Source organism: Stylophora pistillata, chromosome 10 (genome assembly GCF_964205215.1).
Source record: "Stylophora pistillata chromosome 10, jaStyPist1.2, whole genome shotgun sequence".
Lineage (NCBI taxonomy): Eukaryota > Metazoa > Cnidaria > Anthozoa > Scleractinia > Pocilloporidae > Stylophora > Stylophora pistillata.
The window spans coordinates 20,648,053-20,669,230 of record NC_142528.1 but is presented as its reverse complement, the minus strand read 5'-3'; the positions used below and the strand labels follow the sequence as shown (position 1 = coordinate 20,669,230).

Genomic DNA, 21,178 nt, shown 5'->3' with positions numbered 1-21,178 from the left:
TGTTGTAGATTTCCTCTAACAAATTACGTTTAATATTCGCGGCTTCTTATCAAAAAAAATACATACATACGTGCATATGATCAAGAGAAATTAATATTCTCCTGATATCACATTAGTTGAAAATAAAAATACCAGAGAAAAAATAACCAAGTCGTTAAATGAAAGATTTCTATCATGAGATGAAGCGATTCTTAATTTTCACACAGTTATAATTAGTTTCTTTCCGCTGTTTGGTTTATTTAAGATGACGTCCATGAGTCTCTGGTCATAAAATATTTTTCAAAAGTAAGCGTTCACATTGATATAGAAATCTTTACATGTTAATAATCTTTCTGAGTGTTTTAGTTGTAAATGGAAAGAGAAAGTTTTCGCTTCAACTCTTGCCCTTCACCTGCCACCTATCCCTTAACTTGACACCTTTCAAAAGTTCGTCGGCTTCCGCAAGAACAGTCAACACAAAGCCTGCGCATCTGCCAACTAAAAAAACTCGGGGCTTAACATACGTTAACATTTTATTGTCTTTCGGAAAAAGGCAATAAGGGAAAAGGGCCAGGAATATTGTAATCTGAAAAAGACTTCAAGCAGCACCCGCTGTAAGAGGGGTAGGTAGTTATTCTGTTTGTCAGATCGCGTAAGAATTTAATTTTAATTATGAAAAAAGGTAAAATCCTACTATTGGAAGCCCATCGGTAAAATCCCTTCGCTCCTCTAGGAAGGTATGATAATTAACCAGCTCTAACAGCATAGAGTTACATCTGGGAAATTCAGTTTCTGAGGACTGGTAAGGTTTTACAAAGCTTTGTCGTATAGTGGGAAAAATTAACGTGAAATAAATAGTCAATGCAGCTGAATAAACTGTCATCAATAGGAGATGTTTTGATAATTTTTCATTTCCACGCTTTATCATTTGACAGCAATAAAAGACCATGTACGAAAGACTCAGTCGAGCTCCGTTTACTGAGATATCATAAGGGGAGCATTTCCTTTCGTTTAGCGTGGCTATTCTATCAAACTCACAATTGATAAATTTCATGTGTCTGGGTTTCATCATCATTCTTTGGACGTTCGAATGATAGATCTATCGATCATGGGAAATTCTTTCCTTATCCTTGTTTTATTCCAATTTTTATTTTGGCTTGTAAATAAACAGAAGAGAACCCACATCATGTGTTTTGATTCACAAAATAAAAATTCTATCGCAAAGAAGTTAACCGTAGGTCACTCTGTTGAATATATCATTCATTCTTTGAGACTGAACAAAGTCCTGATATTTTACATTGTTCTTTATTCCGTGACCGAGCTCGGGAAAATCCATCTACACACACGGCACCCTGGACATTCAGGAAGCGGATCTTACCTTAGGTTCATATACGAAAGTTATACACAGCCAAATAAAGTAAAGAATTCTCTGTAACTCAGTTGGAAGGCTACGGATCAAATCCTCTCATACGTGCTCAGATGCTTCTGTGACAAATGTCGGACTGATATCTGTATTCAAATCCATTTGCGTATTTTGATTAGCGTCTGTAGCGTTTTCATTTACTGACCTACCCTGCTGGCAGAGGCGTTTATTTGTTAACTTCTCCTACGATCCCTGACGTAAAAATAAAATAATGAGACTTTATTTTTACGTGAACCGTAGGGGAAGTTAACAAATTAACGCCTCTGCCAGCAGGGTATTACTGACCTGGCCGCATGCAGATGATTTTCTCTCTCTCAGGATATGACTGTTTGGTGCATTCTCGTAAGAATTCATCTTCACTTGCCGTGAAGTGGCCGATTGTTTGGCGCCATTGATTGTTAATCGTTTTCTTTACTCCCCAAAATTCCCCGGCTCCCTGACCTGGTGCGACTTCACCCTGTTCTGTCAGTTGTCACTGTTCATGTTTCGTATAAAACATATCTCATGAAGGAATCTTTCATTGAGACGAAACTAGGATCCTGTTTTATAGCTAGTGTTCGTGTAGATGTCAATAAAAGGGTGGGAATTACTATTACTTAGTAACCCAAGTGTCCTAATCTCTCCTCAGGTTCAGTTCGTGACATGCATATAGAATTTATCTTTCTTGGATCGCTACACGCATTTTACTTCTCTGTTGCGGAGTTTGAGGTGTTAAGGAGCCATTGCATGAGGACAGGAATGTTTCAAGCATCAGAAAAAGGTAAGGATACTTCTTCCTCATTGCCATGTATTCGGAATTTGCGATATGTTATCAAAAATGATATGAATAATCTTAGGTCGCTGTAGTGCTAGCGAAAAATGTTAACTTTGAATTGCACGAAACGTTCGTCGGCCGAGGTGAATGGGCTTTCAAGGCCTTTTTTTCCTTATTGTTAGATATACAATTTCCACTTCTAATGAAAAATCGATACCAGTATTAAAGGGAAGAAATAAAATAGTTCATCAAAAAAGTCGTCCTCTTACAGGATTATCGACATTACTCATTTCAGCGCACAGGATGTTCTGTCACAGTTTTAATAACCGTCACGCTTACTAATAAAATTGTCGCAGTTTGTAATAACACTTTTCGCAGCTGGTAATTAAAAGGCTGTCGCACTTTGTAATGGCAGATCATCGGCGCGCTTTTTATTAAAGCATATGAGCAGTCGCACTTTGACAACACTTGTCGCACTCTGTAATAAACCTGATATAGATAGTCGGAGTTCAAGATAGCTGTCACTAATGTCAGTAATCATGATAATAACAACAATATTGATCAAAATAGGCTTAATTCATCTGCTTTGCGAACTGTAGAATCATTTTCCTATTCGAAAATCGTTGTCCCTTCAAGGCGTGAAAGTTGAGGTTATCACACTAAACCGGAGTTCTATAATTTTAATAATCTTTAGACAGAGTACGTTCTCATAAAAGTGGTTTTCAGAACGGCCCTGTAAAAATAAGATAAAAAGTAAAATAAAAGAACAAATTACAGACGGTTCAAGAGCAAAGATAAAAAGATGAGATTGTTACATTACAATTTAAGGATTATTATGAAAAAGGTAAAAATTGAAAATTGACAAACTACTACGACAAAAACTGCACTTTCTTTTTAAACAATAGAATTGATTTAGTTCCCTGAATTTCTGGATAAGATTATTGAAATCGTTTGAAGCCTGGTATGTAAGTTTTTGTTTTCCCCAGTTTTTTTTGGGAGCTGGAAGATGCAGTTTGTTGCTCTGGCGGGTATTATAATTATGAAAGGTAGTGTTATGCTTAAAATTAAAATCAAAATCACTGATATTATTTGAGCATCTAAAAATAAAAACGCATCAGTGCATGTGTCGTCTTTGATCTAAACGCTTCCATTTTAAGATCTCAAGAGCATCTGTTGCAGAAGAATATTTGGCTTTATCAAGAATGATTTTAGCTGCCTTGTTTTGTTGGATTTGAAGATCGTTCATTAACGTAGCATTGTTTTTGTCACCCCAAATGATGTCACCGTAGTCAAAAATAGGAAGTATCAGAGAGTGATAAAGTGTCAACCGAGCGTGTAATGGTAAAAAATGCTTGATTCTTCTGACAAGTCCAAGTCGCTGGTTTGTTTTGTTCATGATATTTTTAACGTGATCACCCCAGGATAGATCTTCACTCAGTATTACACCTAAGTATTTGACGGAGCTAGCTTCTTCGAGCGGACTATCGTTGATACGGATAGCGACAGTATTTAACGACTTCAGACGGCGTTTACTCCCAAATGGGAGAAACCTTGACTTAGAACTGTTAAGAGTAAGGAGATTTTACTGAAGCCAAAGCGAAGCAGATTCGAGGTCCTTGATTAAAGAGGTCTGCACGTCCTGAGTTGATATGGCAGAATAATAAATTAACGTATCATCAGCGTAAAGAATGATCTTACAATGCTGGAGACACCGAGGTAGATCATTAACGTATATAATGAACAGGAGTGGTCCAAGTATGCTTCCTTGAGGCACCCCGACTGTGACTGATCTCGGAAACGACAGACAGTTTCTGATTGAGGTGACTTGTTCACGATCAGAGAGATAGGACTAAACCAATCTATTGAAGTAGTATTAAGACCTAAGCAATGCAGTTTCTTTAGTAAAATCTGATGGTCGACCGTTTCAAATGCCTTGCTAAGGTCAAGGAACACAGCGCCCATAATAAAGCCATCGTCCATGTTATGCAGGATGTTCTCAGTCAGATGAGCAAGGGGCACCTCAGTTGAGAGGTTTGGGCGAAACCCAAACTGTTCAGGGGTCAAAAGGTTGTTCTCCTTGAGGAAGGTATACAGCTGACAGTGAACAGCTTTCTCGAGGATCTTGCTTAGAACTTGTAAGATTGTAATTGGTCTGAAATTACTTGCGCTGGTTCGGTCACCAGATTTAAAATTGGAACCACCTTTCCCTTTTTCCATATCGCCGGAAAAATAGTAGAAGAAAGCGATTTATTCAACAAAAAGGTAAGACACATGTGTGATGACAGTAGCAGAATTTTTGAGGAGGCGGGCGCTGATCTTATCGAGGCCAATTGCCCTTTTCGTTTTAAGGGAGCTTAGGTATTTCCGCACGAAGCTTGGATTTACATCGGAGAAGCTGGAGACGGATGATGATGGGGTTACCCGGGAAGGGGACTTATGGGTGATGCATCGATCTCTTATTACATTAGCTAGGTGTGTCCCGATAGATGTAAAATAATCCTTAAGGACATTAGCAATTAAAAATAGGATTGTTGTGTAAACCTTCGCCAGATGAGATACACGTAGGACCACACCCAGGTTTATTTTCAGGGTTTGTGATTTCATTTAAGGTTTTCCAGGGACCAGCACTATTGTTGATACATTCTTGGAAATAGTTAGACTTGGCATTTTTAACTTCTTCGTTTGTTTGGTTCCTGAGTTTACGATATATGAACCAAGCAGCAGCAGAATTTTAATTCAGTGCTTTCTTATGGAAACGATCTCGGTCTTGCATTAAAAGCTCGGGCGTCATCCACGGGGTGTTTAGGCCTTTAACTCTTTGAATTTTAACGGAGCGTGTTGGTCAGCTATGCTGGTGTAGATTGTACACCAGGTATTTACAGCATTATTGACATCATCTGCGTTGTAAACATGGGACCAGTCTGTTGTTCTAAGGTCCCAAAGGAAGCGTCCTTTTTCATAATGTTTATATGAACGGTATTCAATAACACGCGGAGGAGCCTTGGGCACACCTGCTTTTAACGTGCAAAACACAAGGGAATGATCACTCAGAGCCAAATGAATCACACCACAGTTAACAATGCGATGACTGTTATTCACAAAGATGAGATCTATCAGTGATGAATTGTTGGAGGTTGCTCACTGTTCTTCAAGGCTCGAGCTGTCAACTTTCGCTATTATGGACAGAAGATGTTGAAGTCGGAACGGCGCAGTCTTCGTGAAGGGACAGATTATCATTAGTGCCAATTTTCTTATATCATCATTACAATCGCTTTCATGCTCATTATCAACATGAAGACTGTATCACTTGACTATCGTTATCATCATTATCGGTACCGTTGTCATCATCAGTATCATTATAGTTATTAATATCATCATTGTTGTTATTACTACTAATACTATAAACGTTATGATCATCATCATTAAAAATATTATTAATTTTATAGTTATTATAATGATTATTGAAGGGAATGACAGCTATCATTGGTTGTACTTGCCCTCCGACCATCCATACAAGGTTCGTCACAAAACATAGGCAACGGAGCAAGAGGATACATACATACATACGTACATACATCATACATCATACATACATACATACATACATACATACATACATACATACATTATACATACATACATACATACATACATACATACATACATAATTATAACAAACTGGTTCAAGACTTCAGAGGTAGTTCATCGTTTTATTACGACAGCCCTGCGACGAAGGGCTAACGCTTGAAACGTCAACTTTTGTAATCGTTACGGTGGCCAATTTACCATTTCAACTTTGTTGATATATCCAAATTATTTCGTTACCCCCGCCGACGCAGCCCCAAACAGTTTCTTTCGAAACTATCAGCCTTTATTCATCTGTTTCGTATGGTCGAAAATGACCACACTCATCAGGTAGCGAATTCCAAGTTTTTGCTGTTTGATATCGGATGCACCCAAGACTGGAAGTACGAAGAACAAAAAGTTCTTTTAGATATCCAGGATACATAGAAACAAATAAGCTCTTGAAAACTACCATTAGAGTTTTGTAAAGTCTTCCAGTATATAAGGATGCTATCTTTGCTTTCTTTAACAGATCATCATAACTAGCCAGTGGATCTTTCAAAATAAATCGTAAAATACGTTTGTTCAAAGAATCTAGTTTATCACAATTTCTATTGCCAGAAAAATGCCAAGAGAGCAATGTTGAAAGTGTGGTAGAATAAAAGCTTTATATAAACGCAGCATTACATTACTGGTAATGTTTTTAAATCTCTTAAGAACACCAAATTGTTTATTAACCCTTTTCACACATCTGTGAGGTGTGACAATTCAAGCTAAAATCCTTGTCGATAGTTACGCCCAATAATTCAATTGAATTCTTGACAGGAAAATAAAATTCCTACTCACTATTCGCACCAATCACCATTGCCTGATGCTTGTCTGGATTTACAATCATGCCATTTCGCTCATATTAACTGTTAGCAATTCCAAGTTCGTATTCCATCCGTGTGTTTAGCGTTTCGAGGATGGGGGGGGGGGGGGGGAGGAGGGAGGCTGTAGCCCCCCAGACAAAATTTTGAGGAGCTACCCCCATGGTTTGGTGCAACAGTTTCGTTTAGTATAGAGTTCGAAGGTCTGTTTTTAACAAAATCCAACAGATTTTTAATCATTAAATGCGATTAGTGATATTACAGGTGCGACAAAACACGAGGCTGAATCATGACGAGCTTTGCTCAAGAAAAAAATTCTCAGCAGGCATCGTAAACTGATGCCGAGGTTTGGGGAAGAAGGCGTTGGGTGGATGTCATCACATTAATTACACCACAATGTAATTATATAGATTAGCGCCCACGAATCCACGAGAGATACGCGATTGCGTGCGAGTTAACGCGGGGTCATCTGTTGGCGATGAAAATCAAAATCATGAAATGAATTGAAGTTTGTTGTGCGTGTAATGGTCATAAAATACTGCGTTTTCTCTGTTTCTGCCTGTTTCCTTATAACGACATTTTTAATCACGTAGCCTTTCAAAGATCCTTCCTTTTCACAGAAGAGGCAATACCGGCGAGGCGCCGTATTCGAAAAGCCTTTCTTTCGATTATTTAGGTATGATTCTTTCGCTTGGTTTGCCATAAAACAGTAACAAAAGATATCGCAATTTTCATGTGCCGTACGACCTTAATAACAACCGTATCGAATTTCCAGTATTGCGTCACTTGGTGGATCGATCAGTGTTCACGCTTTGCGATCGTAGTACACGATGTTATTGTTTAGGCACAAAACCTGTGGCGGTCGCACGACTTGGCCTCGTATCCTGGTTAAATTCTTACCAATATTATAATATTAAACCTCGACGAGATTTTTCATGTCGAAATGTCGAAAAGCATCATGTTTTCGATTTCGAAACCATTCGAAATGAAGTCATAGAGGCAGTCGGATTTTCGACGTGCGGCTTTCCACCGGCTAACTTAACCACGCAGAGTCTTTGCAGGATTACAAGTGCCACACTTGACCCTTGCAAGCATTGGTATCTACTTTTGAAAGAGGTATGTGACGTTCCTTTGCGTAAATATTTCATATGCGATGTATTTAAGATATTTCCCGACGAAATCCAAAGTGTGGCGACACGGGAACTTCAGCCGGCCAACTCATCGTTCAGAGTAGTGGGGTTAGCCAGGATTCCCGACGTCGTTCACGTTGTGTTCACGTTCTGTCTAATAGCTGGTCTATCTTCTTCGTAATAAACAATCCCCGACGAACTTATTAAATCTGCGGGATTTATGACTATCGTAAATCTGGTGAACTCCGCCACGCTAGACTTTGAGCCCGAAGGCGCGAAAAATTTATCTTTTGGCGCCAAACTCAGTCACGACTCCGAAGAGCTCGCTTCCTAACTTACCGAAAGATCAGCTAGAGTAAATTCCCTTGGAGGGGAACTGAAGAAGCTTCGAACACAGATTTCTCATCTCGAATCAGCATGGAGTCAATTTTACAGACCCTTTTTTCCACCTCAATGTTCGTACCTTGTCGTGGTGAGGTGGCTTGAGTGCCTCAATGACCAATTGCAATACAATGCCTTTAAAGAATTCAGCTTCAGTTGGTGGGCTGTATTTTTTGCAAGGTAGAGGCCAGACTAATACGGACTTTGTCATTGTAGTTATTGTTATGATTATTATAATTATCGTTATTATTAATGATTTTGTTATTGTTATCATTATCTTTATGATTGTTATTGAATCATTTTCAAAATGAAATAGGCTGCTCAATGAGGATGGCATGCTGAGGCAAGTAGATTTTCATTTATTTACCCCCCTCCCCCCAAGTAGAAATTCAAGTGTTTCTGATAGTTTTTCTCTTCAATAGATTGTTAGAATGCAGAAGATTTTCTAAGACACATTGTACAGAGGGCTTGTCTTAAGTAGTTGTTTTCTGATTCAAAACCACCTGCCTAGTTCTGTTTCTCTTGGGTAGTTAGTCCATGGACTGTTGTTATCTGATGGCAGAACTAACAGGTGGATCTGTTTCTCTTGGGTAGTCAGTCCATTATGGGCTGTTGTTATCTGATGGCAGAACCACCAATCTGTTCTGTTTCTCTTGGGTGGTCAGTCTATGGACTGTTGTTATCTGATGGCAGAACCAGTCCCTATTTTTTCAGCTCTATACAGTCAGTGTTTTATGGACAGTTATTTTTATCTGATGGCAGTTTTAGCTTGCTCTTTTTGTTTTGAAAAATGTTTTGCTTATGCTGTTTGTCACGTATCATCTGTTATTAGTCGGAGGCACTTTGGTCAATCAATGCTATCATTGTCTTCATTATTATTATAATTGTTAATTCAGCTGCTACTCTTCTCTCTTTGCCACAGGGCCCACTACAGACAGCACTAGCTTAATGAAGTCCCAAAACCTTTCACAATGAGCCAACTCAAGAATTGCACTCCTGAACAGTTTTTGGGGTTTTCCTGGCTTTTCTTGAGATTATTTTGTCTCAGTTTCAATTACTTGGAGACTCATTCAGCTAGACTAACAATAACACCATTTTGTTCATAGATAAACATTGAAATAATCATAATAGTAATATAAATGATAATAATAATGATTTGTTATTGTTATCATTATCATTATCTTTATGATTGTGATCATCATTTTCAAATTGAAATAGGCTGCTCAATGAGGATGGCATGCTGAGGCAAGTAGATTTTCATTTAATTCCTCCCCCCTCCCCCCAAATAGAAATTCAAGTGTTTCTGATAGTTTGTCTTTTCAATAGATTGTTAGAATGCAGAAGATTTTCTAAGACACATTGTACAGAGGTCTTAAATAGTTGTTTTCTGATTCAAAACCACCTGCCTAGTTCTGTTTCTATTGGGTAGTTAGTCCATGGACTGTTGTTATCTGATGGCAGAACTAACAGGTGGATCTGTTTCTCTTGGGTAGTCAGTCCATTATGGGCTGTTGTTATCTGATGGCAGAACCACCGATTTGTTCTGTTTCTCTTGGGTGGTCAGTCTATGGACTGTTGTTATCTGATGGCAGAACCAGTCCCTATTATTTTTTCAGCTCTATGCTGTCAGTCTTTTAGGGACAGTTATTTTTATCTGATGGCAATTTTAGCTTGCTCTTTTTGTTTTGAAAAGTGTGTTGCTTATGCTGTTTGTCATATATCATCTGTTATTAGTCATAGGGTGACTTTGGTCAATCAATGCTATCATTGTCCTTAGTATTATTATTATTAATTCAGCTGCTACTCTTCTCTCTTTGACACAGGGCCCACTACAAACAGCACTAGCTTAATGAAGTCCCAAAACCTTTCACAATGAGCCAACTCAAGAATTGCAGTCCTGAACAGTTTTTGGGGTTTTTCTGTCTTTTCTTAATTTGTTTTTGCCCCAGTTTCAATCACTTGGATACTCATTCAGCTAGACTAACAATAACACTATTTTGTTCATAGATAAACATTGAAATAATCATGATAGTAATATGAATGATAAAAATAATGATTAGATTAATGGAAGTAATCATAGGAATTATAACCATCAGGATAATGAACATTATTTTTCTAACTATTGTAAATATTTTTATCATTATTATTATTATTATTATTATTATCATTATTGTTATCATTGTTATTATTATTTCCATCATGAATTATTAGAGATGCTTGGAAAAAAATGATCTATAGTTCCCTCCAACTCATTATTCTTTCAGTTAAGTGAATTAAGACTTTGTGAACAGTTACTGCTTTATTCTGTCATTCCTGATGACCATAGAAATGGTGAAAGTCCACAGATATTATCCCTCTAAGAGTTTCTCCAGGTGTTTTTTTTTCCTCTGAATTTGGTTACAACAGAATGAAGGGCATCAGAGTATAGTGCGCCCAGCTAGACATGAATTGCATTAATATTACAGGGTCATTTTGCTGTATTCAGGGTTTAATCTTAGCCTTCTACAGACAAGTTTGTTCCTCTAAATGCAAAACACATTTTATCGTTTTTTAAAACAAACTTACAAAAACTGCCAAGAAACAGCTACTAAATTTATGGAAACATGACGAACAAGTCAACTAGACTGTGTACTACACATCATTGAAATCAAAGTATCACTTTAGGAACATAAAATCGCAAGGTCAGTTTCCCATTTTTAGTGCCTGAGAAAAGATCAGGCCACCAGATTACTTCAAATTCGCTGGTTGCTCGTCCATCTCAGTTTCCAACAACCATTTTAGTTTACTGGGTGAGAATCGTGCTTGATTTCTTGCCCCATGCTCTTTAATTGGCCGCCTGTAAAGCTTGTTGAGAGTTTAACAGCTACTACTTGCAGCAACCTCCATATTCCCCCGATAGCTTTTCTTAACTCTAATGGTACAGAACTTTGATGACTCAGACCAGAAATAACATCATTCACTCTACCATCCCTGTAATAAAAAACTTTGGATTTTTCTCTCCACACAGGGGGCCGCAAATGTATTTTTACCCTCGCACGTTTATAAAAGCATTCGGCATGCCTGCTAACAAAGCTTGGATGTATGTTTCAGGAACTTAGTATCTTTCAACTCGACACCATTTGCCTGAAACCAAAATAATAATTACGAAAGTTAAGAGATTATTTACTTCTGGAGTGAAATGTACTAAATGATTTGCCCTTTCAAACATAAACCTGAGTTATCAGGTTTTGTCAATCACAAAATTACACGCCGGGTTATTAGTATTCCTTGGGGACCTTCCTATATTATCATAAATATCTAAGACAAGCAGGTCATTTATCTATGTTAAAAACCGCGCTGTACAGCACTTAGAATTATTTTCCTCACTCATTTTTGTCACACTGCAACTTCGCGTACTACGCAATTATTACTACGCAGTCATATCTGGTGTCCAATTGGGAGAGCTTATTTTTGTTTTAGAGGTGAATTGCGATTTCTTGTATGTCCCCTTTTTCGTCGAAGAAAAGCTCGAACAAATACTGAAAGTAATGAGTAAGTCACTATGAACAACTAGTGCAAAGTGACAGCACTATCGAGCCAAACTGAGAACTGTTCTTTAATGATTTTTAACATGAACCACCAATTCTTACTATTTTTAATTTCTGCGTTTTAATAGACTTTGACATGTTCTTGAGAAGATATTAAATCGGTTAGCGCTGTTGTTCCCTTCTAAATTATTTTGGTGGAAGCGCCTCAGAAGACACTTGTTTAACTAAAACCATGTTGGGCGACGTGATATTTTGACTGCACAACCCGCGATTAAATTTAATTTTAACAGCTATTCGAGTGTGTGAAGAACGGAAAAGAGCAAAATTACATACCATCGGCCTTTCGATGCACGGACGAATTAAAACTTTTTACAATTCCACGTAACTGATAGACCTTGTCCTTATTCTTGCGGGAGGCCGAACGATCTGTTGTCCATTGTAGAACTTGGCAAACTTAGCGCACTTCTTCGAGCGCAACAATGTGATCTTTCGATTCTCTATCTCACTAGCGCAGTTGTTGTGTTGAACATGGACGAATAATACATCGCAGCGTGTCTTGTAGATAGCTAGAGATGCCATGCATGTTTAGGATAAGCGCTGAATATGGACGAGCGTTAAAGCCGCCACTGAAAAAGCACAATCGACCGTTTTTTATTGTAAGGATCAGGTCTTTCACACAGCTGTCAGAATTAAAGAGAGGAAGAACGTCGATCTCGTACACCTAAGTAGCGAAGTACACCACGAGCGGCGACGATGATCAAACACCTGGAAGATCACCGTGGTGTCCCTCTACTCTATGGTATCATAACCAAGAGCGAGCCCTTTCGACTTGTCACTAAGTTTTACGGTTTATAAAACAAAGGCCCCGCTCTACACAAAGCCTTAAAGAATGAAACACTAGAAAAGCTTACTTAGCTTGGAATTATAAAAATTTCCTTTCTTAAAAATCGAGGATTTTCATGGTTTCCGTAACTTCGTATTTTTCCAAATTTCCTCTTTTACATGTTATGCCGTTTTGCATTTTCTTCAACGTATAATTTAGTTCAGCGTCGATCATTTATCATCCTTAGAAGAAAATATTCTGATCTTTACGTTTAACTATAAAATTGCTTTGGCTTACATTGTGCGCTTAAAAGGAGCGTTAAATTAAACATGAGTTGATTCCACGCGAGGGTTTTACCTGGAAAAATGCCAGCACACGAGAGACAGCGACATTACCGCGTGTCCCTTTCTGGAAAACATTCGTGTTATGACAAGAAAGGTCAGCTTAAGGGTTTTGGGTTACCCAAACTATGCAATTTTGACGCCGAAAAGTGCCAAAAAGTAATTACAGAAACTTCATCCGCAACACCTTGAACGTGCTGTGGGCGCGAACTGAGATCTTCTCTTACAGTTAATAATTGCCAGGCGGAACTCAAATCCGGCTTAGCCTAATTTGCATAAATTTTTTTGGTGCGCAAAGCTCGTCATGACTACATTACCTACCAACAGTTCACCAGCCGGAGGTCCTGTTAACTCATAGGAGCCCCACACAAGTGGAGCATCATTTTTGCCTCTCTTTTTTTTTTGCATTACGGTCCCTTCTTTTTGTTTCCCTCCCGTTCCCTTCCTTCCTCTTTGTTGACGATATGTATCAACGAGTAAGTAAGCAGAAAGGGGACACATTCAAAACCTTTTCAAATAATCTCAACTTACTCCTTTTCTTATGTTACTTTTCTTTACCTCTTAACAGATAGAGCTCTGACAGGCTACAAAATGGATACGTAAGTAAATGAATAAAAGTCATAAGGTAGCAATAAACGTGCGTACGTGCACGTGTGTGTATGTGTGTGTGTGTGTGTGTGTGTGTGTGTGTGTGTGTGTGTGTGTGTGTGTGTGTGTGTGTGTGTGTGTGTGTGACTATCGCCGGAAATCAGATCCTTCAATCCTTGAACGGAAATGTTTTCCAAAGAACTTTATTTTACTTCATGACTACACGAATATCAGTTATCTACTTTTTTTTACATTTCTGAATAATTAGGCACCAAGTAAATGATGAGATCGACTGCGGCAGGTGGTGTTTGAGTCGCGATGGCTGTAAGTCGTTCAATTACCAGTATGAAGTGAATCACACACAGCAACACACTTGTGAAATCAGCTCACAAACCAAAGAAAGCAAGCCACAGGCCTTTAGGGTCAAAGAGGGTGTGCAATATTATGGATTTTCACGAGCAAAAAAGGTAATTTAATTAACTGTTTGAGTTCGATTTTGCAAGTTTACTTCCTAAGGGGGTTTTTTAAAGGAATTACCGTTCCGTCGAAAGAAAAAAATTAATATTACAGCAATATCCGCAGTTACAAACTATTATTTATAATGCCATAGGGCTCTCAGAAAGAGTAGAGCTTAATGATATTTCATTTTATAGAATAATTTGGATATATCAACAAAGTTGAAATGGTAAATTGGCCACCGTAACGATTACAAACGCTGACGTTTCGAGCGTTAGCCCTTCGTCGGAGCGAATAGAGGATTTGTGGGTTGTGTGCTTTTAAAGGCAGAAAATGGAGCTACGTTATTGGTGGGAACATGGCAACGAGACAAATATGAATAAATTAGTGGAATGAAAAGCGTTCGTTGATCCCTGTGGGATTTAGACTGCCGGTTTGAAAGATGAGCTTTTGTTCAAGATTTTTACGGCTTTCCGTGCTACCTAAGTGCAAGGAAAGACCACAGATTGCCATATGTTGCTTATAATGATTAGGTAAATTAAAATGTCTAGCGACTGGTTTCGATGTGTCCTTGTCATTCCTTTCCACGTCTCGAAGGTGTTCTCGAAATCGGTCACCTAGTCTTCTGCCTGTTTCGCCGAGGTATATCTTTTTACAATAAGTGCAAGTTATGCAATAGATTACATTGGCAGAGGTGCACGTGAAGTGATCGGTGATCTTAATGGATCGTTTAGGTCCTGATATTTTATCAGTGTTGTGAACGAAAGGACACGTTTTGCATCGTGTACGAGCGCATTTAAAAGTGCCTGGTTGGTCATTAGTCTGAAAAGAACTTCTGACCAAAAAATTGCCTATATCAACGTTTTTTGATCAACGTACTGTTAAGGAACCTAAATCTGAAACACTACTACGCTTAGCCGCACTAGTTCTCACATTCAATTGTTTTTCATTCGGAAACAACCTCTTCAAACAAACCAATGGTGTAGCCATGGGCACCAAAATGGGACCTAGCTATGCCAATCTTTTTGTAGGTTTTGTCGAACATCAATTTTTCAGCCAATACAACGGGTCCAAACCTGAACTCTACGGTCGCTACATCGACGACTGTATCGGCACTACCTCCTCTACCAGAGAGGAGCTCACTCAATTCATAACCGCAATCAATTCTTTTCACCCGGCTCTGAAATATACTTGGGAAATTTCTGACAATTCTTTATCCTTTTTAGACATCACAGTTTCAACTGAAGGTAACGGCTTATGCACTAGTGTGTATTAGAAACCTACAGACTTGCATAATTACTTGTTATATTCGTCTTCGCATCCATTCCTTTTTCTCAGTTTCTAAGACTTCGTCGTTTATGTAGTGATGACTCTGATTTTCACCACAAATCAGAGTCAATGTGCCAGTTCTTCGATAAACGTGGTAACCCTGTCTCTGTCATTCAAGCGAGTTACCACCGCGCTCAACTTATTGATCGACATTCAGCACTACAAACGTCGCATAAGGAAGATTCCGACCGCATTCCATTCACTCTCACGTTTCACCCTCACAACCACTCAGTTAAATCCATCATTCTTAAAAACTTTAAATTACTTCAAAACGATCCAGAGACAAGCACTATCTTTTCTCAGCCTCCGCTCATTTCATTCAAACTCGACAAAAACATAGGCAATTTTTTGGTCAGAAGTTCTTTTCAGACTAATGACCAACCAGGCACTTTTAAATGCGCTCGTACACGATGCAAAACGTGTCCTTTCGTTCACAACACTGATAAAATATCGGGACCTAAACGATCCATTAAGATCACCGATCACTTCACGTGCACCTCTGCCAATGTAATCTATTGCATAACTTGCACTTATTGCAAAAAGATATACCTCGGCGAAACAGGCAGAAGACTAGGTGACCGATTCCGAGAACACCTTCGAGACGTGGAAAGGAATGACAAGGACACATCGAAACCAGTCGCTAGACATTTTAATTTACCTAATCATTATAAGCAACATATGGCAATCTGTGGTCTTTCCTTGCACTTAGGTAGCACGGAAAGCCGTAAAAATCTTGAACAAAAGCTCATCTTTCAAACCGGCAGTCTAAATCCCACAGGGATCAACGAACGCTTTTCATTCCACTAATTTATTCATATTTGTCTCGTTGCCATGTTCCCACCAATAACGTAGCTCCATTTTCTGCCTTTAAAAGCACACACAACTCACATTTCCTCTAATCGCTCCGAGTTGTCCGGCGAAGGGCTAACGCTCGAAACGTCAGCTTTTGTAATCGTTACGGTGGCCAATTTACCATTTCAACTTTGTTGAGATATCCAAATTATTTCGTTACTCCCACCGACGCAGCCCCAAACAGTTTCTTTCGAACTATCAGCCTTTATCCTTTTATAGAACTTTGCTAGAACAGTGAGCATCAAAATTAATTGTCATTTCATTTGACAGAAAATGAAGAACATGCTGGCAGTTTCCCATACTCAACTATATTATTTCTCCACAGAGGTCTCTAGGGTGTGCAAAGTACTCCTGTTATAATGGTGGGACATGCTTGGACACGTGTCGCGGAGACATGTTTTACTGTCAGTGCACAAACTTGTTTCGCGGTAAACAATGTGAAAGGCTGAAAGGTATGTTATCTACTTTTAGTGTTACCTATTGCCAAAAACGACAAACAGATAGCAAAGTAGCAATTAGTCTCTCCAACATTTTACGGCAATGTTGGTAAGTAGTTTTTTACTGCGAAGATATGAAAAGCATTTCATTTGGCCTCCTAGAGTTGTCAGCCATTCACACAAATCAACATTATTGCTCCTAAACTTTGACAAGTATCCCGCCTAACAAACTGGTAAAGGAAAACCCAGAAGACCTTTCGATCAATCAAAACGGAAGGCGTAGTGAAAAGTTCGAATTTTAAAACTACCTCGAAGAAATAACAGTTTTCAACAAAGCCGATTTGCTCAAAATTCCGTATTTGACAATTTACATGCAAGACATGCAAGCAAAAACCAATAAGTAATCGAAGCGTGAAGCAAAACTTAAAGAGCGTCAAGCCTTCGACTTAGCTTTTTTCTCGCTGGTCACTTCCAGCTGGCTTTATGGTGTTACCCTTCCTAGCTACCTTATCGACATAACTGTGATTACATTTCACAGCCCGCAACTGTAAGGAATTGCATGACCTTGGTGTAAAATCGACTGGTGTTCAGCGAGTAGCTCCGGATAATCAAGTTTACTGCGATCAAACTACGGATGGTGGAGGATGGCTTATTGTGCAGAGACGTAACAGTCCATTTGGCGTGTTATTCTCTAAGAACTGGTCGGATTATGAAGCAGGCTTTGGATCTCTGTTTGGTTCATTCTGGATTGGAAATCAAGACTTGTCACGCCTAACAAAAAGCCCTGTGCAGCTGCGAATAGAGCTGAAGGCAAGCACAGGCGCTCAGGGTTACGCTGTTTATGGGAACTTTTCAATATCTGGCTCAAGCGATAATTACCGCCTAAGCGTTGGGAAGTACGTGACAGGGACAATTGGTAACGCAATTCATGGTGACACTAACAACGCTTTTGTAGAAGACGGAATGCAATTTTCAACTGGTGACAGAGACAATGACGGCAATGATCTGGCAAACTGTGCCATTGTTAGCAGCCTGTCTGGCTGGTGGCTCAACAACTGTGGTCGCGCTAATTTGAATTCTAATCCGCCACAGTGGGATGAGTGGAAATTTCACGACACTTCAATCAACTATACTGAGATGAAGATCCGTCCTATGAAATAACAAGTCGTTGACATGGATATTTCTTTCTTTGATTAAACGAAACAAATTTGTAAAAAAGACAATTTCCCTTTTCGGCTACATTATCCAGGGACCGATAGAGATAGCTATAGCTTCAATCTGAAACGAAGCCATCTACCATGGACGGTTCTGAAATGTTAAGACTCACCTTACTAACCATTCACCTTGTTTCCTTGAAGCAAGATGCCAAACTTGAAAAATGATGAATCCTACCAACATGTTTAGGCGAATTCAAGTTGACAGTTACGCGGAGGTGGAACGACTCTACAATGCTCCTTACCTGCGGTGACGCCATGTCAATATTGCACATGAAGGATTGTTTGATCAATACATACATACATATACTTTATTTAACCTCGAATTTGGAGTAGCTAAACGATAAGCTAGTATTTTCGAGTTACAAGTATAATTCTAAATACTACTAAAATGTAAAATGTAAAATTGTAACATTCTAAAATTTAACTATGAAAAAGAGTCATACTGTAGAATCTTGCGCTTGAAATCAGAAAAGTCAGACGTTCCAAAAGAGTCCGGAAGAGAGTTCCATAGTTTTGAAGCCATATCATAAAAGGAGTGAAGACCATAAGTAGTAGTTTTTGTTGACGGTAGAGACAAAATATAATTTCCGCGTAGACTATAGGATACAGACCGGAAACTAAACATTTTCCTTAGATAGCCTGGGTGGCAGGTAAAAAACAAGCTCTTGTACAATATGATTAAGAAAGTCTGAAGGCGTCTTTTATACAGAGATTTGTAGTTAACTTTGCTAAGGAGAGAGTCATATGGAGAATTATAATCCTGCAAGATAAACCTAAGAATTCGCTTGTTTAAAGTATCTATCTTCTCAGTACTACGCGCACCACAAAAGTACCATACAGACGAACAATAGTTAAAATGTGGCATAATAAAAGCCTTATACAATCTTAGTAGAGTATCTTTAGAGATAAGTTTACGAGATCTTAGCATTACATTGAACTGGCCATTTATCTTCTTACAAATAGTTGATATATAATTATCAAAACGCAACCTATTGTCAATAGTTATTCCAAATATATCCAAAGAATCTTTTAATGGAAAGAGAAGAGTGGCCTGTTTTTCCCAAGACTATAGCCTGGTGTTTTGACTCATTTACAATCATTCCATTGCTGCGATACCACTTATTTGCAACTCTCACTTCCCGACAAATACAGTTCTCTAGAGCTACTGGGTCGACATCAGAAGAGTACAACTGATGATCGTCCGCATATGCGTGAAGTTTACCTTGCGTGACCGAATAAAACAAGTCGTTGATGAATATATTAAAAAACACAGGCCCCAAAACACTCCCTTGCGGAACTCCTCTTTTTAAAATCTGTCCCCAATCTTGACTCTCTGCTGTCTCCCCGAGAAATAATCCTTGAAGAGCGCAAAACTTCTCTCTCCCACACCATAAGCCTTGAGTTTTGCTAAAAGTAGATTGTGTTGAATAACATCGAAAGCCTTAGAAAGATGCATTGAGACTACCGCAACTAATTCCCCTTTATCCAGCATAGCCCTCCAGTCCTCAATTAACTTTAGCAGCGCCGTCTCGCAACTGTAGAACCTTCTGTAAGAGCTGATGGAATCCGACAGGATCGCTTGATAAAAGTCTCTCAGCTGTGCTACTAACAGCCTCTCATATATATTGTTGAGTACAGGTAGGACTGTAACAGGCCTACAGTTTTCTTTTTTTAATTCATCACTCTTCTTAAACAGCGGTGTCACCTGCCCCATTTTCTATACACTCGGGTAGCAACCTTGAGCAATTGAGGCATTAAATATATTAGCAATGGGCTCAGCTATCGCAGCTGCCGATGCTTTGATTAGTCGTGGCGGTATCATATCGTGACCACTCGACTTGCTCACATTAACTTCTTTAAGCAGTTTTTCAACCTGCACACAGTTGGTACAGTGAAAATCAAAAGAAAGTGGCGTATTGATTTCCCTATAATGTTCATGAATGGCAAAAATACTAGGATGATTTTCGAAGTCCTGTCCATAGTCACTGTCATTTATCCGTGCAACGCTGTTAGCGGTTTGAATAAAGTGATTATTAAAAAGCTCTGCAACGGCACTCTTCTCAGTTATGACAACATTATTTTCTTCAAGGATAATATCATTAGCTTTGTTTTACCATGTAGGAATGAGCGGTACGCATTCCAGAACTGACTCACGTAGGTTAATTATCAGACGATGTTGACTTTTTCAAAAAGTGTTCTTTTATTTATTACGATGAATTTTATACTGTTCGTAATTTGTGTCCGTGCGATCTTTGGTAAATTTCCGCCATAATTTATTTCGATGTTTAATGGCCTTACGCCATTGCTCATTCATATATGGGACTTGATTGCCCCTGAGCATGCTCCTCCAATGTCCTTCAGTACTGTTGTTCAAAGGCGAAAAGTTTGTAATTTACATCATCAAATAGTCTAAGATTCATTATGGTAAAAGGTGCTATACGTAAATCCTGCAAAAATTTCTCTTGGTTGAAATTTTTTAGGCTACGAAAACATATTTTTCTTGAACGCGATCTGGGCGCCACAGACCGCAAGACAGTAAAAATCAACGAATGATCACTGATTTGAGTATCCACCACACCGGATGTCAAAGTCTTTGTCTTGTTATTAGTCAGGATGAAATCGAGTAGTGTCTCAGTTGTTTTGGTCTTACGAGTTGCCTTGGTAATTAAGCAGTTAAGATAAAAGATATCCAACAAGTCTAAGAGGCTTCTACTATCTTTTGGAGGTTTGTCTGGATCCAATAAATCCGCATTGAAATTCCCGGCGTAAAACACAGTATCTGAAAGCATCGCCACTGCTTCAAAGAGTGATGAGAGTTCATTAATCCATCGAGATTTCGGTACAGACGGAGGTCTGTAAACCCAACAACTGTTATCCAGCCCTTTTCTAGTTTGATTTTGAGAGCCATAAACTCTGTTTTAAAGGTGAGCAAATTTTCAAGGGCCATTCCTTCGCGCTGTCTCACTGTCATAAAGTAAACATCACTTCTAACATAAATTATTAACCCTCCGCCGCCAGCCTGTCTATCTTTGCGACATAAGCGATAGCCATCGATATGAAATTGACTGTCCGGGAAACTTGCATCAACTTTGGTTTCAGAAATAACAAGAACGTCGAATATTCCAGAGATCTGAGTAGCCAAGTTTTTGTTTCATAGAATTTGAAACCACCAACACTGTTTGCATTAACATGGCCGATCTTGAAGTTTCCGCGGTGCTTTCGAACAATGTTATCAAACTCTGTCTCGAAACTGATGTCACTATCATTTTCCTCTGAGGTTGACTCGGCGTTAGAAATGCCGCTAGAATTTAGACTTGCATTCGCAAAAGGAAGCTGATGTAAGAGTTGCAAGCACGACCTAAAGGTTCTCGAATTGTTGTTAGTGGACATCATGTGCAGATACTCTTTAGGTAGTACGCCGCCACATTTGCCGAGTCCACGAAGAGCAGCCATCACACCACTGAGTCGCTCGATGATTTCGGGCCACAACCCGGTCACAATCAGAACA

At 38.9% G+C, this 21,178-nt stretch overlaps 1 protein-coding gene and 1 long non-coding RNA gene across 4 annotated transcripts; one reads left to right on the top strand and one right to left on the bottom strand.

Moving 5' to 3' along the window:
- The first annotated feature begins 473 nt into the window (after positions 1-473).
- LOC111337788 (angiopoietin-related protein 7) lies at positions 474-18,863 on the top strand. Of its 3 annotated transcripts, none has more exons than XM_088737072.1 (6): positions 474-602; positions 2,031-2,162; positions 13,360-13,390; positions 13,648-13,846; positions 16,342-16,468; positions 16,992-18,863. In XM_088737072.1, the coding sequence occupies exons 2-6, from the start codon at positions 2,045-2,047 to the stop codon at positions 17,612-17,614; spliced, it is 1,098 nt and encodes a 365-aa protein (XP_088593198.1). In that variant the 5' UTR covers positions 474-602; positions 2,031-2,044; the 3' UTR covers positions 17,615-18,863. The 3 variants fall into 3 exon arrangements, with proteins under 3 accessions (XP_088593198.1, XP_088593199.1, XP_088593200.1); XM_088737073.1 differs by lacking the exon at positions 474-602 and adding an exon at positions 1,283-1,396; XM_088737074.1 differs by lacking the exons at positions 474-602; positions 2,031-2,162 and adding an exon at positions 7,441-7,705 and having other exon boundaries at positions 16,992-18,860.
- Positions 10,624-12,011, bottom strand: LOC148722172 (uncharacterized). The gene is made up of 2 exons (XR_015992817.1): positions 11,961-12,011; positions 10,624-11,223 (listed from the first exon to the last, which is right to left on the bottom strand). It is a non-coding gene; the product is annotated as an uncharacterized LOC148722172 (long non-coding RNA).
- Positions 18,864-21,178: the final 2,315 nt, after the last annotated feature.